Below are 23,885 nucleotides of genomic sequence, written 5' to 3'. Positions count from 1 at the left end.
CCTGCAAATCAGTTATGTTTCAGTCTCTCTTCATCTCCAATTTTGTCCAGTGTCTATTTTTTATAGTACTCTTTCATTAATTTTTTTAGAACTGACAGTCCCATAAAATGGGTTGAAATTCATTTCCCCCATACTTTAAATGGAAACCTTTAGAATGTTATGTGAACAAGTTTGCAGGGGGTATGCTTACAGTGTTTTTAAAAATTAAACGAATCTTTTAAAATAACATATTGCCACTAAGCAAATACCTCAGCTATAATAAATTTAGAATTATCCACTTATTTCAACAGGGCTGAAGATCTCAATTTAGAAACACTTTGCACACAAACACTTCAGTTATTTAAAAGCAAACTCTAGTTCTTTTTAAATATTAATTTATTCAAACTTTCCATATATTTAACCTGCTTTTACCTGGAAGAAATCCAAACTGGTGAGGTTTTATTGGGTATTCATTTACAGAACAAACATTTAAGTGGAAGATTGTTTTGAAAGAAGGAGAAACCTACTTTCCCACTTCCTACTACTTCTCGCCTTGTTCAAGTATTATCCTCTATTTTCAAAATGACTGCCAATATCACAAATGTAGTCTAAGGGATAAAATTATAGAACATCACATCTTAAAGAAATGGGCCATGTTGGAAAATAACGTTTGTCAAAGTCACTACCACTTTTCCTAAATTCGAACTTTCAAGTAAGGTCTTCACGTGTTTCTCTCAACCTTAATCCAAAAAGAATTGAGGTCTCCATATGGAATAGACCAGTTACTAAAATTACATTTGAGAAGATGGTAAATCCTACGTAAGAATTCCAACTATTGCGTGTTCCACTTAAAACTTTGCCAAGATATCAAAATGTGTCTGTACCTTCAGTTTGGAAACTATGCCACTGATGAAGGGGTATCTTCAGACACTCTACCTGACAAGGCTCCATCCATCACAGAACTTCCTGCTCCCTTCCATGATTGCTCACCTGTCACCTCTTCCCTAACTCCCCAACTCCACGGACTCTACTAACATTTAGAAACACTCACAAACAGCTGATGTCGCCAGCTACACACAGGAATTATCAGCGCTTCAATACTGAAATAAAGTGACAGCAACTTACAATTTTTTAAATGTTCAGAATGATTTGAGAAGGATCAATCAACGGAAGACAGCTATACTCTTAACCTTTTACTGAAACCCATTTAAATCGAGTTCAAGATACAAGTAAAAAAAGTTTGGGAAGAGTTCATTCAGCAGCCAAACATCTAATTCTTACCTGGTAGATTTCAACTTTTGCAAAAACCTGCCACCTAACAGGTTAAGAACACTTTAACAATTTGTGTTTTCAATTGGGTTGAAAACTTAGTGAAAAGCAAAACCCAGTTAAAAAACGCTTCACCTAGCATTTTCTAACAGTTTCCGATTGTTCACAGGAACTGTGTTATCAAATCTACAACATTTAAAATGTCCCTATTAACATATCATCAATATTCATACATGCTGCCAAAGTACACGACCTTTTACCACTATCCAACGTAAGTGCCATTAAAGATTTAAAAAACAAACACACACAGAGTATTCTTTTTCAGGGAAGGCAGATCATTGTAGGCTCTGTTGCTAATACCTAACCCCCAAAGAATATTCTTGGTAATAACAGTTTTCCAACCATCCCCTTTCAGGCTTCCAATATCCTGTTTAACACCCTCTATTTCAAAGAATAACCGGCATTTACTACCTCCTTCCTTTCACAAAGGGCCAAAAGACATATGTTTTATCTAAACCTCGATATTCCCTTCTAATTGCAAACTTCAACAAAGGTGCCATAAGCACTGTTCCACGCGACATTTAGGGTTTTTTACTAAACTGTGAAAGATACAAAAATCCCTTTTTAGGTTGACCTCTTTAGATATTTCCTATTTAAAGAAGAAAGGGTCAGAAGGAGATTTTTAATGACCTGATGGGCCTTCTCAAAGTCTGTTAGAATGGGGCTGATCTTATTCTGCATCTGAGGCAAACCGAATAATGGGCCTACTATCTGAATCACAAACTGGTGGGAGGCCTCTGCGAAGAAGAAACCAGATCACTGACTGCCAACCTGAGGAGAAGGACAGCTCTTCAGATCCCTGGAGGGGAAAACGCTGCTTACTTGGAAGGAGAAAATCAAACCTTTTGTTTACTTCCCTGTATCCATGTTTATACACATTTTATTAACAACATATCTGTGCCGCACTTACTGAAATTATTATTATTGTTCCCGTCAATTTATTTATTTTTACAATTAAAAAACCTGTATTACTAAGAAAAGAATGTTTTCACACTATTTTTAGCTCAATCATCCAAAAGTGCCCACTTCTTCTCTAGAAGCTTAAGGCTACCAGGTTCAAGTCAAATGTCATTTTATAATAAAACAGTTTTAAGGAAAAACCCACCCTGCTAATACAGATACCTCATTATAATCCTTTAGTCTCAGGAGCATCAGAGAACATAGGCTCTACTGATATCAATTTGATACCTTGGAAAAAATCCCTTAAGCAATGAAAACAAAATTCTGAAACTGGAGGAAGACGTGGCTGGAAGTTTTTACCTAAAATCTTATTAGGAAAATACTACTGAATAAACATCATAAATACTCTGAAAAGATCCTATTCTAACAGGGGAGCCAAGACAGCTATAAAAATAAGTGTAATAAAAAGATAAACAGTAAATGGCACAAGCAATGAAAATGTAACAAAAGACAACAAAAAAAAGTGTATTAAATAATATTTGGAGGGGTTATCTTAAAATAGACATTGAGATCTACTCAATGTTTATAAAATAAAGCGTTAGTAAGTTGTAGCATTTTTCTGGCCTTCCACTGTGTATTCTGCTTAAATGCTGGCTTCCTTTCACATCAATATTAGAGGTGGAAAAACTACCCAATGTGCTCAAATTTTAAGTGATAATATTCCAAGGAGAGAGAGTTCTGCAAGCTACTTTTAATATCTACTAGATGCTAAGAACTGTTAAAATGGTAATATCAAGGTATGGAAGCTAATGCAACTCAATGGGGAAGGGCTGTTGATTAAGAGGGAGAGCAGTGAGTGGACATTATTAAGAAAGATTTGTTCTGAGCTTAGGTCTGAGGGAATTAAGTGATAAGTAAATATCACTGGTCATGGCCCCAAGACAACAAGAGGACAAGTATTAATTTATGAGGTATTTGCTTTACTGTGGATGATCTCAGGATCTAAGTCAGCTGGAAAACATAACTGCGTTAGCTCCTGAAGATCACCAAGAATTTAATGACATGCAAATACAGACAGATACCAGTTCAAATAACGGTGGGAGGACAACTTACTGAGATATCAAATTACAGATCTAGCATAAGGATCCTGGAAATACCTTGGTTTCTCATAATGGAAACTGAACTGCGTAACAAACATGCTAAAGAAAAGATCACACGTACAGAAAATATTACAAAATCTATCCCAATATAATCAGAAAGATTAAGAAAGGACTACTGGAGAAGTTCCTTCTTAATAGTCACATATATAATAAACGAAGACTTAACAATCATACGGTAGAATCCTATACCGCATTTTTTAAAATGTAAAGGGAAGACCCACAACTTAGTTCCAAATTATAAGCTACAGGTTACACATACGATGGGTTGCCTTTAAAAGACAAGATTTGTATCACTGACACATGAATCAAAAATGCAGCATAAATCTACAAATTACCCAACAGCAAATTCAGATATAATCACAATATAGTTTCATGGTACCTACAGTATCAACTTAGCCAAGTGGGAGAACTAAACTACTTAAAAGAGGTAATACTAAAAATACATGATATTAGAGCCATGGAGAATACCAACAAATCTTGCCCCCAAACTGTGATGACCTTAATTGTGTATAACATAGCTAAACACGCGTTAGTCAAGCCTGTACGCAAACTTTCTACACAAACGACGCCTGTTAAAAGAAAAGTGGCATGCTAAAATCCATTTAAATAGAGCCAATTTTCGTTTTGACAGGTTGGCAGCAGGTGCGGGAGGGTGGTGGCTAGGTACACCAGCTGATCTATGGTTTGTCCTTCATTCAGTAACTGACACTTCCATATACTCACCACAAAACCAGGAAAGTTTGTTCTCTAAAAAAAAGCTTAGTGAAATGTTATTGCATCAATCAGCATCTTATTTACCTGTGAGTTAGTTACAAAAACTGAAAGTTAATACCAAACGGGGCATTTCTTTCTCTCTCTCTCTCTCTTTTTTTTTTTTTTTTTGTTAGCACGTAAGAAAATTTGTGTCATAAACAACTAACTGTAAATCCTCTTACAAATTAGACACGGAAAAGATGGAGGAAGAAAGCAAGTCATTAAAAGTATTCAAATAGAACAATTCAGAAAAACTTGGAACTATTGATGAACAGATCGGTTCACTTCCCGAAATGCTGTCAGCCCCCTTTTCAACACTCAGCTTAAAAAGCACCGTCCCAGAGCCCGACTCTTCCATCGGGTTTTCTGGGACTTCCGCATTTCATTCCCTCCCTAACGGTGCTGCAGAGCCAGCTGAGCGTCGACACCCCCTTTCCGTGCAGAGCCATGAAAAGCAGCAGAGCCTAGTGAACGACTCCGAAGTTCCAGTGGATACAAAGAAAGCAGCACGCCACCAACTGTTCTTCTAACTACGTAAAAAAAATCTGTATCGATTTATAGCAGCCTTTCCAACCTGCAGCACGGCACACATCACATCACCAGCCAGGGGCACCCCTACGAAGCTGGGCTTCTCTAAAAACAATAAAAAGCTGGGGGAGGGAAAAAAGTGGAATTCGTTGTCCATCTGCTTCCCGTGAGTCCACTGAAATTTCCGAAAACCGCAAGCTAATTTCCAAATATCCAGCAAACATTACGTTTGTCAGCGCTGCTCCCCTGCATGCGTACACACGCCTACATGCTCACCAAGCTCAGGCGTCCGCTAAAGAAGAAAAGCTTACAACGCAAGACGCAGAACCCATCACCTCTCCTTCTTTCGAAAACCGAGTAACTAGACAGTGAGCACCCCGGCGTCGACTAGAAGATGACCGCGACCGATTTCACCCACCTCCCATCACGGATGTAAAAGCTAAAACATTACGTCAAAAACACGTTCATCGGCTTCAGAGATACTCTACCCTGTGGCCAGCACTTACCTTCTTCTCCAAGGCTGCACATGACTTAAAGACGGGTAGAGCATGCATGGTAAATGTCATGTAGAACGCTGATTACAAAAGCTAGTTCTCGAACGCTTACAAGTAATATAGTATTACTTAATGTAAAACATTGGAAATTCAAATTAAAATCCTGGCTAGCCTGAACTCCCATCTTAAATGAAACTTAACAAAAATGAAGCAATAAAAATAATTCTTCAAATCAAAATATCTTAACAAAAAAGAAATATAAAAACTGATTTGCACAGATGTACTCTTTTAGTTTATAAGGAAAACCTCATTTAAATTAGGCTATTGTCCATTAAAAACAAAACAAAACAAAACAAAAAACAAGTTCTTTACAGGCATCAACACGATTCCCTATAATCTAGCCACTACCCTAATCGATATATATCTCCATCCCCATACTGTCTTTGCTGGTGGAAATAAAGTCTGCCTTTTCCAAATTTAAACTAAAATGCTTTCTTTTGGGTAGAAAAGGACTGGGTGATTTCTCATTACATCTAGCCCCAGAAGCTGGGATGCTACCACCGGATGCTTTATCTCATTCATCATCTGTGATCATTTGCCAAGTGGGAATTTCTTCACCTTTAACTCTTGTACAGACACCTCCGTTCTGTATCACTACAGAAAGCAACAGGCTAGGCAAAGCACAACTGTACAAGAGAAACACCTTTCTGCCACAAAACCCATCAGCTGGGTAATAAACCTTGCAAATGGACCCAGAGATACTTCCAGATGAAAGAGACCTATCCAGAATAAAGCCCTAAAAAATTAATAAATGACAAATACATCTGACATCTAGAAAGTTCCCCCCTGAGTCTTAATATAAAGTAGAACAAGCAAAAGTAACAGGTCTTTTTAAAAATCTTTAACTCATTACATTTCTAAATCAGCACATTAATGTCTTACTGGTAAACTTGATGGTCTTTCTTGTTGTATTAAGTTCAAGTCTTCGTGGTTAGGTTTTCCAGGAGCCAAAGGAGGTTGAGACCTAGTTCCATAGCCTTCCTGAGACATGTCCTAAACAAACACAAATATAAAGCACTTCATAAATATCTCAATGAAGTTGTAACCAAAATGAAGCAAAGGCTTATCACAAACTATCAATTTACATTGCATTTAAGCGGACATAGAAATATGTTCTAGCTATCATGTAACTTTATCAAAAGTAGAAGCAAATGACAAAGCAGTGAATCGTCAAGAGCAAAAAACATTATATACACATATGTATACATATACGTGTGTGTATACATATATACATATATGTATACACACACAACTAAATTTATCATGACCATACAAACTAAACGCCATATTTGAGTTTTGCAGGAAGGTAACAGTCAGTAAAAGATGGAGAAGGAGGTAAGCTACGACCAAACTCTCTTTAAACCAGAGCAAACCAAAAGTTCGTGTTATTGTTTAATTCTGATTTGAGCTGAGCTGCCTTTAGCGTTACCTTGAAAATGTTAACATAATTAATGAAAACTTTATTATCAACTGACTTTTAGTACGTCCTCTCGATAACCCACAAAACAACATCATTATTAAGCTCACGGTATCCTGGGGTTTCTACAAAACCAATAAACGCTCATGTACAGAATTCCATATGTTCACGTGGCATAGTTTCCAGAGAAGCACAATCAAGAATAAAACAGCAGTAGGGAAACAAAACACACCCAGAAAACCTGCTGAGGTCTGAGAAACTTATCATTAACATGGCCTTTCTGGCATCCTGTTGAACACTTTTCCAGGAGGTATTCAGCATGGTTTCAGTATTATACTGAAATACTATTATAGAAACCAAATACCACACCACAACAAACTTACTGTATACCCAGTCTCGAGCTGTTTAACTATGTATGCCCAGCTACTAAACATTCTACCACCATTTGCACCCAAAGTCAAACAGCAGCACAGAATGTAAAATACTTATTACAGCATGTCTTAATTGGCGCTGAAAGCTGAAAAACCAGTTTCTGATGGGACAGGGAAAAAAGAATGGAAAATACCACTTAAAAGTAAAATTCTCTCCCTTTCCCTGTCAGTGTTCGTATTAAAGAAACATTATATACAACTTCTACTTCTCCTGTTAAATCCTCAAAATACTACTTTAAAAATTAATGTTTATTACTTGAAACCCTATAAAAAGCTTCTGCTGCCCCACCCCTTTCTCACACAGTATACGCTTAAAATTACATGGTTTCTTAAGCCAAGAAACTTTGGACCAATAGCTAGTACTACAAAGTATACAAACTGTACAAACCAGATTTAAGTAGCCAAGCAATGGTTTTAAACAGGCTCTGTGGTAAGAGCATGCCTACAATACAGCATTTCCCAAGCAACCCTTCTGTCCTTTAAATAAATCTACACACACACACACACACACACACACACGCACACACACGCACGCGCACACACACACAATTAATCAAAATATCTAACCTCTAAAAGGAATGCATTATGCCCAGTCAGTACTATGCTTTTGTAAGAGAGTTAAATCCCAGTTGTCCAGGTTTTAATCTGGTAACAGTGAGGTGAGGCCTCAGTGAGCACATGCCATCCAGGACACCCAAAAGGGTCTCTTCAATCTGGCTGCCAGCAGAGGGGAACAATTGGGCTGTGGGGGACAAAAGCCAAGGCTGAAAGATTATTACCGCTCTCGCTGCCCACCCCCCTGCCCCCAGCACCGGCTCTTCCGGACCCCAGACCTCCACTTGTCACACAGACATCCCGCTGGGTGCCCTGCAGGCGCCTTTAGATGAACAGCAAGGATTTCAAATCAAGTGGGGCACAAGGCCTCCATTCAGGGCCTTCACCCTGTTACAAAAAACCCCACAAAGGTGCTGGACAGCCTCACAATGGGCAAACAAATGAGCAGACCCCCCCCCTAGTTCCTCAAATACACGCGTGTGCACACACACACTTTATGGGCAGTGCTCAGACACTTTTTTCTTTTTTCTTTTTTTTTAGTAAACTTCAGTTAAGAAACAGGAACAGGCTCACATGCCCTATGCTTATTAGCCTTTTAAATTTTTTTTATTTTCTCTCTGTAGCTAAATGAACTGATTTTTAAAAGAGTTGAAAGAGACCATTACAGCAGTAATGAATACACATTTCAATTTCGATACTGTCCCCTCTAAAATAAGCAGCACTGAACTAATAGACTAGGAAAGCTATCAGAAAATTTTACTATGGCCTTGCATTTCACTTTTTAAGGCTTTAAAAGTTCAAAATAATTAGATTCCACCAAAGTCTCAAACACTATTCCTAACCAAGAGGCTTTCAATTATTAAATTCAGTTGGAAATAAAACTGAAACAAAATTTAGTGAGAATGGCTGAAACGGGAACTTGTTCTGCCTCAATTTGTGTTGAAACATAAGGATTAATTTAACTGAGGAAACATCCAGAAAAGGTACCAAGGTTTAACCTAAAACAATCATCATCTGTATATAAATCAGCCTGGGACTATAAAGTCTACATTTGGCAGCTTTAATAAAGATAGGAAGGTTATATTCCATAACAAACCTGAGCTTTTTCCCCTTCAGAGCTATATTTATTTTCTAGTATGTATTTATTTTCACCTCAAGAAGAGTAGTAGTAATGAGTAATTTAATAGACAATATAAGAGGGCAATGTCAGTATCAGGAAATAATGTGTTCAGCATTACATTTTATAAACAAATGACAAGATACAACCTTACATTTAAAAAAACTTTTTTTAATGTTTACTTTTTTTGAGAGAGAGACTAGAGCACGAGCAGGGGAGGGGCAGAGAGAGAGGGAGGCACAGAATCCAAAGGAGGCTCCAAGCTCTGAGCTGTCAGCACAGAACTAGATGCGGGGCTCAAACCCACAGACTGTGAGATCATGACCTGGGCAGAAGTCGGACACTTAACCGACTGAGCCACCCAGGCGCCCCACATTTTTAACACATCACTGCCATCTCTGGTTATTTACAAATCTGAACCCGTGCACGCTAGTGTGCACGCTAGTTTACACACACATTATTCTGCATTCATCTGCCGTGCATATGCACGGCCATGGCCATTTAAAAGAGTATCTCACTCTAATAATTCTGCAATGCAAAAGAACCACACGTGCGGACTGTGGTTTACCCTTTCAGAGTTCTTTATCAATATTATTTTTCTTCGTCACACCCACAAACTTTTACCCATTGATGGATTCTGGTTTTAACCCTCTTTATGTTATGAGTCAAAGAGTCGAAGGTAAAAAGGAGACTGACTCAGGAAACAACAAAGGTTTGTGAAGAGTTCGCGGGTAGGGGCACGCACGCATCTGTTCCACAAGTGTTCACCTAGGTATTTAACAGACGTGGTAGGCGTCTGCTGAATGCCCAGGAGAGAACACTCCTTTTGCTGGGTACTTAACATCTTACAGTGTGAAGCACGAGCAGGTACAAAACACTCGTGTCCCACTTACATTGTAAGGAAGGATAAGATCACAACTATCACGTGGGTGTACCGTAGAGGCCAAGAGCCCGAGTGCTCCTGTCTTCTTTTATGATGAAATGAATTAAGTACTAATGGCAACACAAGACTTGAAAGAAAATGTAGAATAAAATGTCAAGGACTCTTTAAAAAAATAAAAAAGGGAAAATACTCCCATGGTATGAGTTCAAAAGATACAAGGTGATAAACAATAAAAAGAATGACTGTCTCCTCCACAGGATGCCCTCCACAAGGTTATCCTTCCACAACCACTCAATGCATTACCAAGTGTAAATGTGAATTTAAATCCTTTCTCCTTTGTTTCTCCTATACACAGCATGTGTTTGGTCCCTTAACAATAGACCATACAGCTCATTCCATATCTGCACCTAAATGTCTATTCTTTGTGTCCTGCTACAGAGTACTCCATTATTTGTCAGAACTGTGACTTATTTAAGCAGTCCCCTACTGATGGACAGTTAGGTTGCTCCCAATCTTTCCCCACCTCATACAACACAATGATAAAAATCCATGTGCGTTCATCTTCGTGTGAAGTATTTCTGTGGCATAAATCTCCACGAGGAGCATTTCTGCCAGACGGTTGGTACCTTTAAATTTTTGACAGAATCTAACAAAGTGCTCTTAACAAAGGGACTCTCGGTCTACATTCAAGGCCATCGTTTTGGAACAGAATGAAGCTTCACTAAAAATGTTTATCTTAACTCTCGATATGCCTAAAGCCATTATAAAAAGCAGGAGAGCAGGGGCAGGGGGAGTGGTAGGAGGACTGGTAGACAGTAACAAAAAGGAGAACAAAAACTCAAGAGCATGTAGAATAGAAATCAAAGGAAGATGGAGAAGTAGACGGGGTGAAGACACACCGACAAATGGTATACAGGGTGGGGGAGGATGAGGCCAGGAGCCAGTGGAAACCGGTCTAGAAACCATGGTGACTTTTGGGTGACTTAAGAAAGATTTCTCCAATAATCGCATGAAGTCCAGGTGTGTTACCAAGAACAAAGATGGCCACTTACTACTACTGCAATAATCCAGAGTGAGATGACAGGATTTGAATGGTATCGTAACGTCCTGCAACATCTAGGTCAGAATAAGTTTCCTGCTCCTTTTTTCTCCCTGCTTTCGGAACTGCCACCATCAATTCCAACTGCTAACGGGGAAAAGAAATGGCATATAAGACACTGTCGTGGGAGGGAAGAAGGACTGGGACTCCTCCACAGGGTGCACGCCTGACGGCCACACAGGGTTACCAGTCACACGAAATCACGACTCGGATCAAGAAACTTAGCATGCCATTGACCTCCCTAAGTTTTAGCATATAGGTAAAAAAATTTAACATATCCTTTCCCAAAAGAAAGCAATATAAGTCTACAAAACACCCACTTTGTAATGGGTGTTCACAATCACCCCCTCCGCCAACCCAGGAACACGCTGAAGGAAATACAAAGACAGCTGACATTTGCAGGCAGGGCTCTGTGACAGGTTCTGTGCGCTGTCCACCTTTACAACAAACCCCCGAGATAGTCCCTTCCACCATCTTGTTTTTACCATGAGGAAACAAAACCTTAAGTGATTTGCACAGCTAACATCTAAGCACTGGATAGTGTCTCCAGGTGATGGACAAATCATTTCTTTCCTAAGTGTCCTCCGGAGGCCACTGGAAACCTCACACGCTATTACATACTAAGTATTTAATAGAATTTTAACTTTTTTAAGGTATTCCATATATTCTCCTAAACTCCCCTTTCAAAGATTATGAACCTTGCAAATTTTATATGTGGGATACTTCCAAAATACTCAATTACAATACTGTGAATAAATATTAAAATTTAAAACTTCCGCAAATTTGAATCTAAGACTACTTACTCTCTCTACCATGACCATGGAATAAAGTCCACAGGTCGACAGGAAAGACAGAAAGAGACCCGCGCCGCCTTCTCGCATTATGTTCACGTAAAGCTCCTCGGCCAGTTCGGCTCTTCCGAAAACTGGCGTCGCTCGGATCTTTACCCCAGCGACTCCACGCTGATCCCTGGGGGTGACAATTCCTCTACTTCAAGTCCCACATATTTTAACTGCACTATGAATATCTCTACTTGAGGGTAAAGTCCCTTCCACACATCACGTCGGGAAAGTACTCTCCTCTTCGTCCTCCAACCTGATGGTCTTCTGTCCGGTCACCGCCCCATCTACAGGGGACTTCTCAGAGCCATCCCACACACCTTTTCATATCTTTCACTATCCGCAAGCTTCTGACCCATCGAGTCACTGTCAAAGCCACAGTCTTCGTCTTCCCCCCCCGACTGCCAGGCCCTGTACTTGAGCCGCTTTACATTATGGCCTGTGGCCGACTACGCCACCAGAACTGACTTGGCTAAAATTCAAATGGTCGTGGCACCCTATTGCTTGGAAAAGGCCTCAGTGCCTACAGAACGAAGCCCGCAGTCTTTGGTCTGGCACAGGAGAGTTCGGCAAACACCCTCCAGCTGGCACCCAGCTTCAGCTGGGTCTTCCCCCGGCAAGCCCGCACCTCACCCCCTCTCACCCCCTCGACTGTTCCCAAGCTCTCGGGATGCCACGTGTCTGCACGTGCAGCTCTTCAGTCTGTCCTGGTCCCGGAGGGGTGCCTTTCTTTCTGGATCTGCAAAGCATCTGGCTGTCCTCAAGAGCCTGCTAAAAATGATCTCCAGCATGCCCCCAAACAACGACCCTCTTCAGATGTACTCCTCCTGAAGAATTTACAATGCTGTATTTTAACTATTTGTGTATCTCGTGAACTGCCCTCTTACTTCCTCCTGGGTTCCCAGTGCCAAGTGCAGACAGGCACTCAGGAAGGGGCTGGTGAATGAATGATTGACTGAATGGCTCTGAAAAGCTTACACTTAGAATTAGACACAGAAATACAAAAATAAATGTAGGAGGACAAATACCTAAAACCGAACAAAACTTGGGCTCATGCCCAAGAATATTTATCATGGTAACAGCTACACTGCCTGGTAGAATGTGCTACAATACACATTTTGTTGTTTGTCACTGGCAGTCTTGAATGCAGTAAAAAAAAAATAATAATAACAATTGAGAGAGAGGAAAAAGACTATGGTAAGCATCAGTGGTGCCATCAAAAAAGAAAGAAAAATCAAGACATTCTATACTTCCTTAATGAACAAACCAGTAATGAAATATTCTTGCCAAAAAAAAAAAAAAATGATAATGAGTTTGATAAAGCCTATCTAACCACCAATTTATAGGAAATAAAAAGGACCAAAAAACATGCTAAACCATAGCAAATCAATCAGCAAATCTCAAACTGTAGGAACCTCTACTAGACATATGACCTACTTTCTTCAACAAATGAGTTGCAATAGTTACAAGGAGAGAGGGGAAGAGAGATGGAGACGGAGGAAAATCCTAGAGATGAGACTGTATCAACCAACTCTAAGACTGGACCTTAGATCTTTATTCAAACTATCCTACAACGTAAATTAAACCTTTATTCCATTTGTGAGGCTACAAGAAAACTGGATAATTGGTATGAAAATTTGCATTTTAAATGTGATAACTGTATTATGTTGATGTTTCCTTTTTAAAGGCCTTTATCTTTCAGAGATACATACTGAAATATTTACAGATTAAACAACACACTATCTGGGACTTACTTCAAAATAACACTGAGGGTGGGGGTTGGGAGGTGAGGGAAGAGAGTATAGGTACAAAGAGACTGGACGTACAACTCTTAAAACCTGAGCAATGGGTGCACAGGGCTCCTGTCTACTCCTGTTTATGTTTATATTTTCCATTTAAATGAAAATGGAGTGAATGGCATTAAAGACCATCTGTGGGGCATCCACCTTCAAGATTACAAGAACTTCTCCCAAGAAAACCCATCAAACATAGATCATTTACTCTTTCTTAACCCCCCTCCATTTTAACCTGTTTGCTGTACCACTTAATCCTAACCCTTAGCTGTCTTTTAATCCCTCCGTAATCTTAACCAAATTAACCTCGCCAGTTTCGTCTTCCCTAGCTCTCCAAGGTCAAACCTGCCCAGATTGCTGACTCGGTGAGCCTTTCTCAGTTTCATCCCTTGATCAAGCTGTCCTGATCTCAGCTCTAGCTGCACCCCTGGCCCCAAACTGACACTCTGACCCTTATTTTGGTCCAGCCTCCAACACGACTTTTCCAGCCACAAACCCCTCCAAAGATCATGAACCTTCAAGTCAAAGAAACCCAAGATCAAATTCCAACTTCTAGACTATTCACTAGCTGTGTGACCCTGAACAAATTTTTCGGTTCAGTTTCCCACTCTAGAAACATCAATATTGGATTGAGCTAACCTGGGAAGGCTAAGGGTACAACGTGCCCTTGACACCCAGGGCTCATGTACACGAGCAGTGCAGTGCTCCGGGACTAAGGGCTGAGAGGACGTTTCACACCCGTGACAATTAGTATCTGTTTAGGATACTCTTAAGTCCATACCAGTACTTTCCCCTGCATCGACCTTTAACCCTTGCTCCAAAAATCTTTGATAGCAGATTTAAAAATCACATGACCAAAGCTCAAATGGTTTTTGACTGCTACTGATTCCATAGGCAGATTATGCCACACACACTGATTGAGTATAGATCTGGCTAGATTCAGAATGCTGCGCGTTTTCTACCAATTCAAAGGCATAATTATTTCCGAAACTTTAAACCATTCTAGGAAAAGGACAGGCCTATACAAGCGACTTTATATTTTCTTACTGATGTGTCTCATCATCACTGACAGCAGCATCAACACCACCGTTGTAGCCTGCTGTTGAGGAGGACGCTGCCCTGGCACAAGACCCCCGTGTACCTGAGGCTGGGGCAGCCCCTGGGCTTGCAGGAAAGGGGAGCTCTGAATGGACTGGAGAACAGAGGGAACATGGCCACTAAGAGCAGCTGCCTCCCCTACTCTACTTAAGCCAGAATCCTGGAGGCCATGTCCTCTGGCATGTAAGACTTTGGGAGAGCTTCTGGCCTTCTCTCGGTTTTTGCCAGAACTTCTTTCTAAACTAACAGGGGACCCAGAATGCAAAGGGGAATGTGGCTAAAATGGCATTTCCTAAAATACCAAAGAGAAATAGGAAGATACTCAACAGCTAAGGACTAAAATAATTAAGATTTTTAATAGACTAATATATTTTAAAAAATCACAAAGCCAAAGGAGACACAGTAAACGTCCAGTTTTGCTTTTTGTTACACACACACACACACACACACACACACGCATGGATTAAAAGAGAACTCGAGCTCTTTAACTTATTACCTAAAGAATTACCTTCCGTATCCACAAAACCAAGACATGAGGACTTACCTCCAAGAGCTGTATTAACAATTAAAGGAGAGGCTACCTTTAAACAATTAGCACTGTGCCTGGTACATTTAAGGCTCAATAAACGTTAGCCATCATTATTTATATTCTTTAAAACCACACTGAAGAAGGAGAAGCAAAGTTTTCATGGAACCGCGGGGGCTTTACCTTGTGACAATCGCACTGATGGTGATGAGGACAACAGCAGCTGACAATTATTCGAGATTTGCTATTTGCCAGATACTAAGTGCTTCATTCATCGAAAAAAAGGGTCTTTCCGTCTGACATGAACCTCATGAAAGAAGTACTATTTTAGAGAGGAAGAAACTGAGGCACAGAGCTTGAGGAACATGCCTAGAGTCAATCAGTTAGCAAGCGGTAGAAGTGGGTTGGGAACCAACATATTCCTTCCCCAGAGTCCTCACATTTAACCGCGCTCCCACTCTGCTCCTCCCACAAGGGCTATTTTCTGGACGCCACCCCATAGCTGCTAGTTCTCAACCTGAGGCTGGGGTTCAGGAATCTCCATTTTTAATGCACTGCCCAAATTAGCTTGCAAAGTAAGAACTGTTGACTAAAGACAATGTAGTATTTTCATTAAAGCTTGATAATTAAGAAATTGCTACATAGTGGGTTTTAGGGTATTATGCCATCACCTAGCAGTATCCTTGGTGGAAAATTCTGCTGTGTCATTAACAAGAGCTGGTTTACCATGCCTTGATGGTTGGAAAATAGGTAGAACATGAGTCTATCCAGTCCTTACCTATCCTGCTGTCAGGAATGGTCCTATTACTGTGACCACAGGAGCAGCTCAAAAAGGTCACCATCCACTTTGGAAAGAAGCAGAGTTGGCATGGGCCTCACATCCTCTCTGACCGCTGACTCTTACTGCCAAATCCCAAACCCCTTCCTCCCTGGACCAGAGAGCTGACCGCTCCAGGCACACGAGCCAGAGACCTGGACATTCAGGGCTGCAACTCACATTTAGGGCCCGAGTTCTCAAGCTGGAGGGAAAGGGATTTGAAAACTCCCCTAAGACGGATTTTGTGTGGTGTATGTATTTTTCTGGGAAGAGGATCCCTAGCTTTCACCAGATTCTCAAGGACCCTCCAAAAAGCCTAAAAAACTAAGAGGGATAATAATATCAAAAATGGGACTCGCCAGTAATGAGAACATAATTTCATAAAGATTTAAAACCAGAGTAGCTACAATCTTTATCTAAGTAACTGAAATAAAAGTATAATTACTAAAAATTCCCAAATACAGTTTGTGTCCAAATTGTATATGCAATAAACCTTAGGTTGCCTCCAGTCTAAAAAGTTCTCTGATCAGGACACCTTGCATTGTTAGACACAGGCTTTAATTAAAGGAGTAGCATGAGGGACGCAAACGGCATGATCACAACCTGCTGAAACAGAATTTATGAAACCCATATGCTGTATAAACAGGTAGAGTTTGTTTTCGCCAAAGAGCGAAGGAAGGTGCCAGAAAGATCCTGCCTCGTGCCTGTCTTGCCAGCTCATCCCTAAAGCTGTACAGGGAATCACTTTTAAAAAGTTCTCCCTGAAATGCCTTTGGACTAAAAGCTAAAACTACCAAAGGGCAAAAAAGAAAGAAGGCTAGAAAACAAACAAAAAGTGGGGTGCCTGGGTGGCTCAGTCAACTAAGCATCCGACTCTTGACTTCAGCTCAGGTCATGATCTCATGGTTCCTGAGATGGAACCCTATGTCAGGCTCTGTGCTGACCACGCAGAGCCCGCTTGGGATTCTCTCTCTGCCCCTCCATATCTCTCTCCCTCAAAAATAAATAAATACATATTAAAAAAAAAGAAAAAGTAACAGAAAAAACATAACAAAAGAAAACAAGAGCCAGCTCTAGAGGACTTTGTGGCTGTTGTTTTGCATTGTACCGGTAACACTCTGAAAACTCAAGAAGCAAAAAGGATTCTGTTGAATTTTTTTTTACCATGAACACGTATTACTTTAATAACCTTTAAAAAGAAGTAAAATGGATCATTCGTTTGGTCTATGAACTTAATTCTCTTTCCCCATTCCAGTTGTCATTTGTAGAGTCCCCTTCCTATCACCTTTACTAATCTTCAATGAAAAGTAAACAGAATTCAGGCGCTCCTTCTCTAAGAAATAACAAAATCATCTGAATTTTTCAGAGGTTCCCTGATAATTTTAAAAATATATATTCCAGGTAAGTATTGTTAGTGACTATAGGAAAAGTTTTACCTTTAAAGAGTCAAGTAAATTTCTCTTTTGAAAAAAAGAGGAAAAAGAAAACAGCAGAAATTTAGGATTACCATCAATTACGTTGAAATTATAGTAAAATTTATTAAAGCAAAATTTATTTCTTAAGCCATTCACATTAAAGCAAACCTTGGGGCACCCAGCTGGCTCAGCGGGAAGAGCACACGACTCTTGATCTCAAGAGTTTTAAGTTCAAGCCCCATGTTGGGCGTGGAGATTACTTAAATAAAATCTTAAAAAAATAAAATAAAACAAACACCTCGAATTCCCAAGGACATTCTGAGGATAATCCTCCCACTGCCTTTCTATAGAGGAAGCGAAGGTTGAGAACGACGGCTCTAAAGCAAAGATGATATTCCAAATACTTGCCAAGTGGTAAAATGGTGGGCGCCAGGGTCTTGGAGTCCCCTGCTGTGCAGGATATTAACCACACAGCTGGAGAATCCTTGGGTCCCAGTAAAGAGAGGGAGGACCCTCTGAATGTGCTGGGCCCGGGGACTATTCCCGAACAACTCTGAACTACTGAGTTTACACAGTGGTTCTCCGAGGACGGTCCCTGGGTCAGTAGCAACAGAAGCATCATGTGGGAACTTGTCAGAAATGAAAATTATCAGGCCACACTCCAGACTGAAGAAGCAGAAACTCTGGGAGTAGGGTTCAACAACCAGTGTTTTAACAAGCCTTCCAGGGCATTCCAATGCACAATGCACTTGAAAAACACTGGGTTAACAAATGGAAAGCCCCACACCTATGGCCTTAAGGCATGAATATCAGCCTACCTGGGGAGCAAAATGTAGCTCTATTATATATCAACAGTAGTAAAGGAGATAGTGAGCCCTTAGATTAAAGTCGAATTGAGATCAAACCCAAGCCCTACCACATTCAGGGAAAACTTGCTTGCTATATGATCTCTCAGGGTTGTTAATAAAAAATGAAATAATATCCGTGGGCCATGCAAAAATAAAAGATTGGAAAGCAGTGGCTGGTATTTCTGCTCTCCAATGGTGCTCAAACATTAGGATGCATCAGAATAGGCTATAAAGTTAAATGCAGATTCCTAGGTTCCCCAAAGACAACAGGTTTTTTTTAAATATTTATTCATTAGTGAGCAAAAGAGACAGAGCGCAAGTAGGGGAGGGGCAGAGAGAGAGGGAGACACAGAATCTGAAGCAGGCTCCAGGCTCCGAGCTGTCAGCACAGAGCCCGACGTGGGGCTGGAACCCACGAACTGAGATCGTGACCCGAGCTGAAGTTGGACGCTTAATCAACTGACCCACCCAGGCACCCCGAGAACAGTTTTAAAGAGAGAACTGAGCAAATACACCAGGTGACTTTTTTTAATGTTTACTTATTTTTGAGAGCGAGCGAGCAAGAGCGTGAGAGCAGGGGAGGGGCAGAGAGAGAGTGGGGGGGACAGAGGATCGAAAGTGGGCTCTGCGCTGACAGCAACAGCCCAGTGTGGGGCTTGAACCCACAAACTGTGAGATCCTGACCTGAGCCAAAGTCAGACACAACCGAATGAGCCACCCAGGTGCCCCACCAGGTGATTCTGATGCAGATAATCCCCTGTTTTTCACTGTAGAAAACCGTGGCTGTACAAAGGCAGTTGATGCCCACCCTAGTAAATTGTAAAAGTCACCCTATCATTTCAAACATCTGCAGATACTCATCTTATGGAACACAACATACAGAGAGCCTATTACTCTAAGATTTGTTAAATCAAAGAAATTAATGAAGGAAGAGCTTTAATGCCATATATAAGTTACGTTGTAGTTTATTCTCTGTACTTTAACAAATTGAAATGAGCACTGATAGACAAAAAGGCAGCTGAGAGTAGCAAAAAAAAAAAAAAAAAAAGAAGAAGAAAAAAAAAAGAAGAAAAGAAAAGAAAAAGAAAGAAGAGAAGAAAAAAGAAAAGACCCAAGAAAGAGAAATTCCCCAGTCTCCCTCATGTCAGAATTAAATTCAAGGAAAGATGACTGTGTAAAAAAGAGAATGAGCCTTGACAACACTTTAGTTGCACATCCTTTTCTATCCTCAACCTCATCCCTGACTCCCGACAGAGGAGGGGTATCGGACAGGAAGGGGAAGGGCCTCACGCAGGTGCACGTGACAGGTCTACACAGTGTCCCAGTCTATGAAGGGACAGGCTTCCTCCTCCACCAGCTGAGAACGCGTGACGGGGGCAGAGAACCAGAGACCACGTCCCCAGTGCAGCCAAGGGCCAGGACATCTCGTTCAATCCCGTAACTCCGTGTCTATTAGAGGAACTGAGGGAGATGAGGACAGAAGGAAAAGAAAGGAAGGGGAGGAAAGGAACTTGGAAAGCTCATGAGTTAGAAACACAGGAAACGGCATGGAATTACCTGATATTTAGACTAAATCCTGCTCTTAATGTGTTTGAAGTTTTTCTTCAGCTTTTAATACAATGTCTCTTAAGCGACGTAGTATTTTCCTCTTCTCTCAGTACTGCAGACGGTCACGGCCATCTGATTCGATCTTCCGCACATTTCTAAACATGCCCCATGGTCTGGTAAGCAGATGCCCGACAGCATATGAACAAGCCTGAAACCAGGACCAGGCTACCCCCACACTCCAAGCCAACTGCTTCCTGGGTTGTTCTTCTCAGGAGGAACCTTCCATCACCCTTCTAAGGTAAGGTGAGTATTAAAAATATTGTTATTATTGGGGCGCCTGGGTGGCTCAAGCTCAGGTCACGATCTTGCGGTTCATGAGATGGAGCCTCGCTTTGGGCTCCACGCCGACAGCAAGGGATTCTCTCTCTGCCGCTCTCTTTCTCTCTCAAAATAAATAAACATCTTTTTAAAAAATACTGTTACTACTATATAATCCCTAATGTCCCAGTTTTATTTTCCTTTGATTCTGGTAATTGAAAGAAAAAAATATTTTAAAAATATTTTTAGGGGCACCTGGGTGGCTGTTGGTTAAGCATCCGACTTCGGCTCAGGTCATGATCTCACGGTTCACGAGTTGAAGCCCCGCATCAAGCTCTGTGCTGACAGCCCGGAGCCTGGAGCCTGCTTCTGATTCTGTTTCCCTCTCTCTCTGCCCCTCCCCCACTCATGCTCTGTCTCTGTCTCAGAAATAAATAAACATGAAAAATTAAAAAAATTTAAAAAATTTAAAAAAAAAAAGAAATCAGTCTAGGACTGGGCCTTGCTCAGACCTCAAAGCAACTTAAAAGTTTTCTCCTTAGGTGCTCACAAGCTCTTTAAACTTAAAAGGAAATCCCCCCCTAGCAATGGTTCAAAGCCTAAGACAATTGCAGAGAGGGTAAGCAAGACCAAAGGAGATTCAAAATTCAAACATAACCCAAGGCTGCACTAGTATTCTCCTTTAAAACAGAATAGTTTGTATCAACCTACATTCCAATAGTTTTTATTATCAAGTTAATTAATAGACTCCTGTGTTAATATCTATCTAAATGCCAGGCAATTAATGGCGACAAACTATAGATGTCCTTCTCTTTGCTTTTTTGTAACAAAATCCCACAAATGAGGTGAGCACTAGAGCGACTTGACACAGGGCTCGTACGAGTAATTTCCCCCCAAAAGCTGAAAAAGGAGCAGCTTATAAATTAACATTGTGTCACAGAAGTAGGAAGAAACATAGGTTAAATAAATAACAATAATAATAAAGAGATATTTGTGCCACAATGGATCACTGCCACTATTCGTAATGAAACCTCAGAACTCCTTTTAAAAAGTGACTTGAGTGGCAAGTTATTAATTCTAAAGTATTTTACACTCATGCTTAAATGCTATCTTCTTTTCAAAATGATGCCCATTTGCCAAATACTTTCAAGTTTACCGTAACTCCTTTTGAAAACTGCTGACCGTGAAGATGTCTAAATAAAGCGGTATTTTAGAAAATACAATCGAAATGCTAGTACCAAAGTAGACTTAAGAGTTCCACGTGGTTCGATGTTTGGTAATCCAGTGCTAAAAGTTAACTGCTCAGTTTGTACTATTTTCTGTTTAAAGAAATTATTGAATAACCTTTTATTTCATTAAAAAAATTTTTTTAACGTTTATTTATTATTGAGAGACAGAGAGACACAGAGCATGAGCAGGGGAGGGGTAGAGAGAGGGGGAGACACAGAATCGGAAGCAGCCTCCAGGCTCTGAGCTGTCAGCACAGAGCCGGACGCGGGGCACAAACTCACAAACTGCGAGATCATGACCTGAGCCAAAGTCGGTCGCTTAACCGACTGAGCCACCCAGGCGCCCCCCACCCCCCACCTTTTATTTCATTTTTAATCAGTGAGGAAAAGCGGCCTAAGTCACCAGTTCCAGGCACAATTAACACGTTCCTTCTAAACGACCCTGACTATTTTAACCAGACTTCCAGGCTAATTCAGTTCCATTCATGGTTGGACCTCTCTTCTCACTAACAAAGAGTTGGTCCTGCCCCAAGATCATTTCTTCTCTCACCAGAAAACTCTTACTCATCCTTCAAAACTTCCTCTGACACACCTTTACCAACATCCAGTCACAGCTTGAAAACGCACGTCTCCCACCGTACTGTCATTTTCTGGCCATGCCGACCCTTCCTTCAACCAGCAGCTCCCTCAGATGAGATACGTGATTAATCGCTGAATTCCCAACATATAAAACATTCTCAGTCACAAAGGCCTTCGGTAAATGGTTTATGTTCTCCTTTTTTCTTCTTCAATTTTCCCAATAAACCAGAGGTAGAAAAGGGAAAAAAATTAAAAAGATAAAGTTGTACCTTGTATGCATTCCTAATACTCAGCATTTTTCAAGAGTCAGACAGCTCTATCAGCTAGAAGAAAAACTATACCTAAAAAGGCAAAGTGCGAAATTCTCTCACTGCTTTATACTTGGGTTTTCAAAAAGATTCATCCTGATATATTCTCTTTAAATAAACTGGAACTTATCTGAATGGAGTTACTTCCTACAAATCTTCTCTAAGGAAAGAAAAGATTGTTCTGGCTATGAAAACAACATTGTAGTTCAGAGCCACGAGAACAGAGAAAAGGTTCTGGCTGCCAAACGTCACAGTCCTAGGGATGGAGCTGAATCAACAGAAGACCACTGTCAAAGGAAAGGGGGTGGACAGTCAGGCTGGTTTCTGCACCACGCGGCTCCCTGCAGGTTACCGGATTCTTGGAACACTGCCTCTGACACCTAACAGGTGCATCCAGTAGGAGCCACTGGGTGAAAGGTCCCCGAGAAGCCGGTGCCACAAGAGAAAGCAGGACCGCTTTCTTCTCTAGCATCTCTCGACACTGGAGCTGAGAGGAAGAGGGATTCGAGATAAAAAGGAAAAGATTATGAGTCTACAGGTACAAGGAGGAGAGAGAAAGGTGATGAGACTTTGCCAGGAGGGGACAGCGAACCAGGAAATAAACCGGGACATAATACTTCATGACCCGAAATTGATAAAATGGAAGGCAAGTGGAAACTTTAAAACAAAACAAAACAAAAAGTAAGAACTTTTGGCATTAAAGGAGGTTCTCCCTCCTATACAACAATATCAAATCTTAGCTAAAGCAGTTTGAGGAAGTAAGCAAGGATGCAAAAACACTTTAAAATGGAAGCAACTTCGTCAAATAGCTATTCTTTAAAAAAAAAAAAAAAAAAAAAAAAAAAAAAAAGCCTTAAAAATGAATACCCTTTAAGAAGGAAATGTCAGAGGGACGCCCTGGGCGGCTCAGTTGATTGAGCATCCGACTTTGGCTCAGGTCGTGATCTCACAGTTCATGGGTTCGAGCCCCTCGTTAGGCTCTGTGCGGACGGCTCAGAGCCCGGAGCCTGCTTCGGATTCTGTGTCTCCCTCTCTCTCTGCCCCTCCCCCACTCACATTCTGTCTCTCTCTCTCTCCAAAATAATAAATATTAAAAAAAATTTTTTAAAAGAGAAGGGAATGTCAGAGGGTTGAGTAAATACAAAGTTTGCCAAATGAAGAGTCCACTCCACTGTTCACTAGTTATTCCGTCAGTCTATGACAGGAAGAATCAAGCAGGCCTATTCTTACATTGTAGTTCTAGTTCTGCCCCCCTAAAATGAGCAGAGAAAAAGAAACAAATGGTAATGGAAGCAAACAATAAGAATCTGGGATAATTTAGGAGCCTCTGAGTTGAAGGTAAATCAAAAAATTATACATGTCCAGCTGTGCACTTCTTGTTGATGAAATCAAATTTCTATTATCTATTCAGTCTATGACCACAATAACACATCAGGCAGGTTCTGTATCTAGTTCAAAATTCTGTGAAGTCTCTTTAACACTGCTGGGGCTCAAAAAACAACTATGTAGAATCCTTACTAAAAATAATGTAAGTATTATTAGAAAAATAAATATTAAAATGTATATAAGTGAGCTGGCTGGGGATATCACTTCTTAAAAACTTCTGGAGAGGAATTTGGTAAAATACCATGTCTTTAAAATGTTCTTTTACCCAGAAATACCACTGGGGAAGTTTACAGGAGGTAAAAATATATGCATGTGGGCACACACATACGTGCACACACAGGGCATAATGGAATCACCTATAAAAATGTCCAATAAAGCACTGTCTGCAATATCAAAAGAATTTTCCAAGTCTAAATACTTGGCAGTAAATGTTTATCTTCTTCAACACTGTAAAGTCCACTTACTATGTACTAGTA

At 40.6% G+C, this 23,885-nt stretch overlaps 1 protein-coding gene across 16 annotated transcripts in view; it reads right to left on the bottom strand.

Moving 5' to 3' along the window:
* The window catches only part of ARID1B (AT-rich interaction domain 1B), a 449,099-nt gene that overhangs the window by 276,878 nt on the left and 148,336 nt on the right, over positions 1-23,885 (bottom strand). For all 16 annotated transcript variants that reach the window (XM_078447506.2, XM_078447507.2, XM_078447510.2 and 13 more), the window contains exon 4: positions 6,086-6,196. In XM_078447506.2, coding sequence (XP_078303632.2) covers positions 6,086-6,196 — 111 coding nt within the window. The remainder of the gene's footprint in view (positions 1-6,085; positions 6,197-23,885) is intronic.

Source organism: Panthera onca, chromosome B2 (genome assembly GCF_046562875.1).
Source record: "Panthera onca isolate mPanOnc1 chromosome B2, mPanOnc1 haplotype 2, whole genome shotgun sequence".
NCBI lineage: Eukaryota > Metazoa > Chordata > Mammalia > Carnivora > Felidae > Panthera > Panthera onca.
This window is presented reverse-complemented; position numbering and strand designations above follow the sequence as displayed.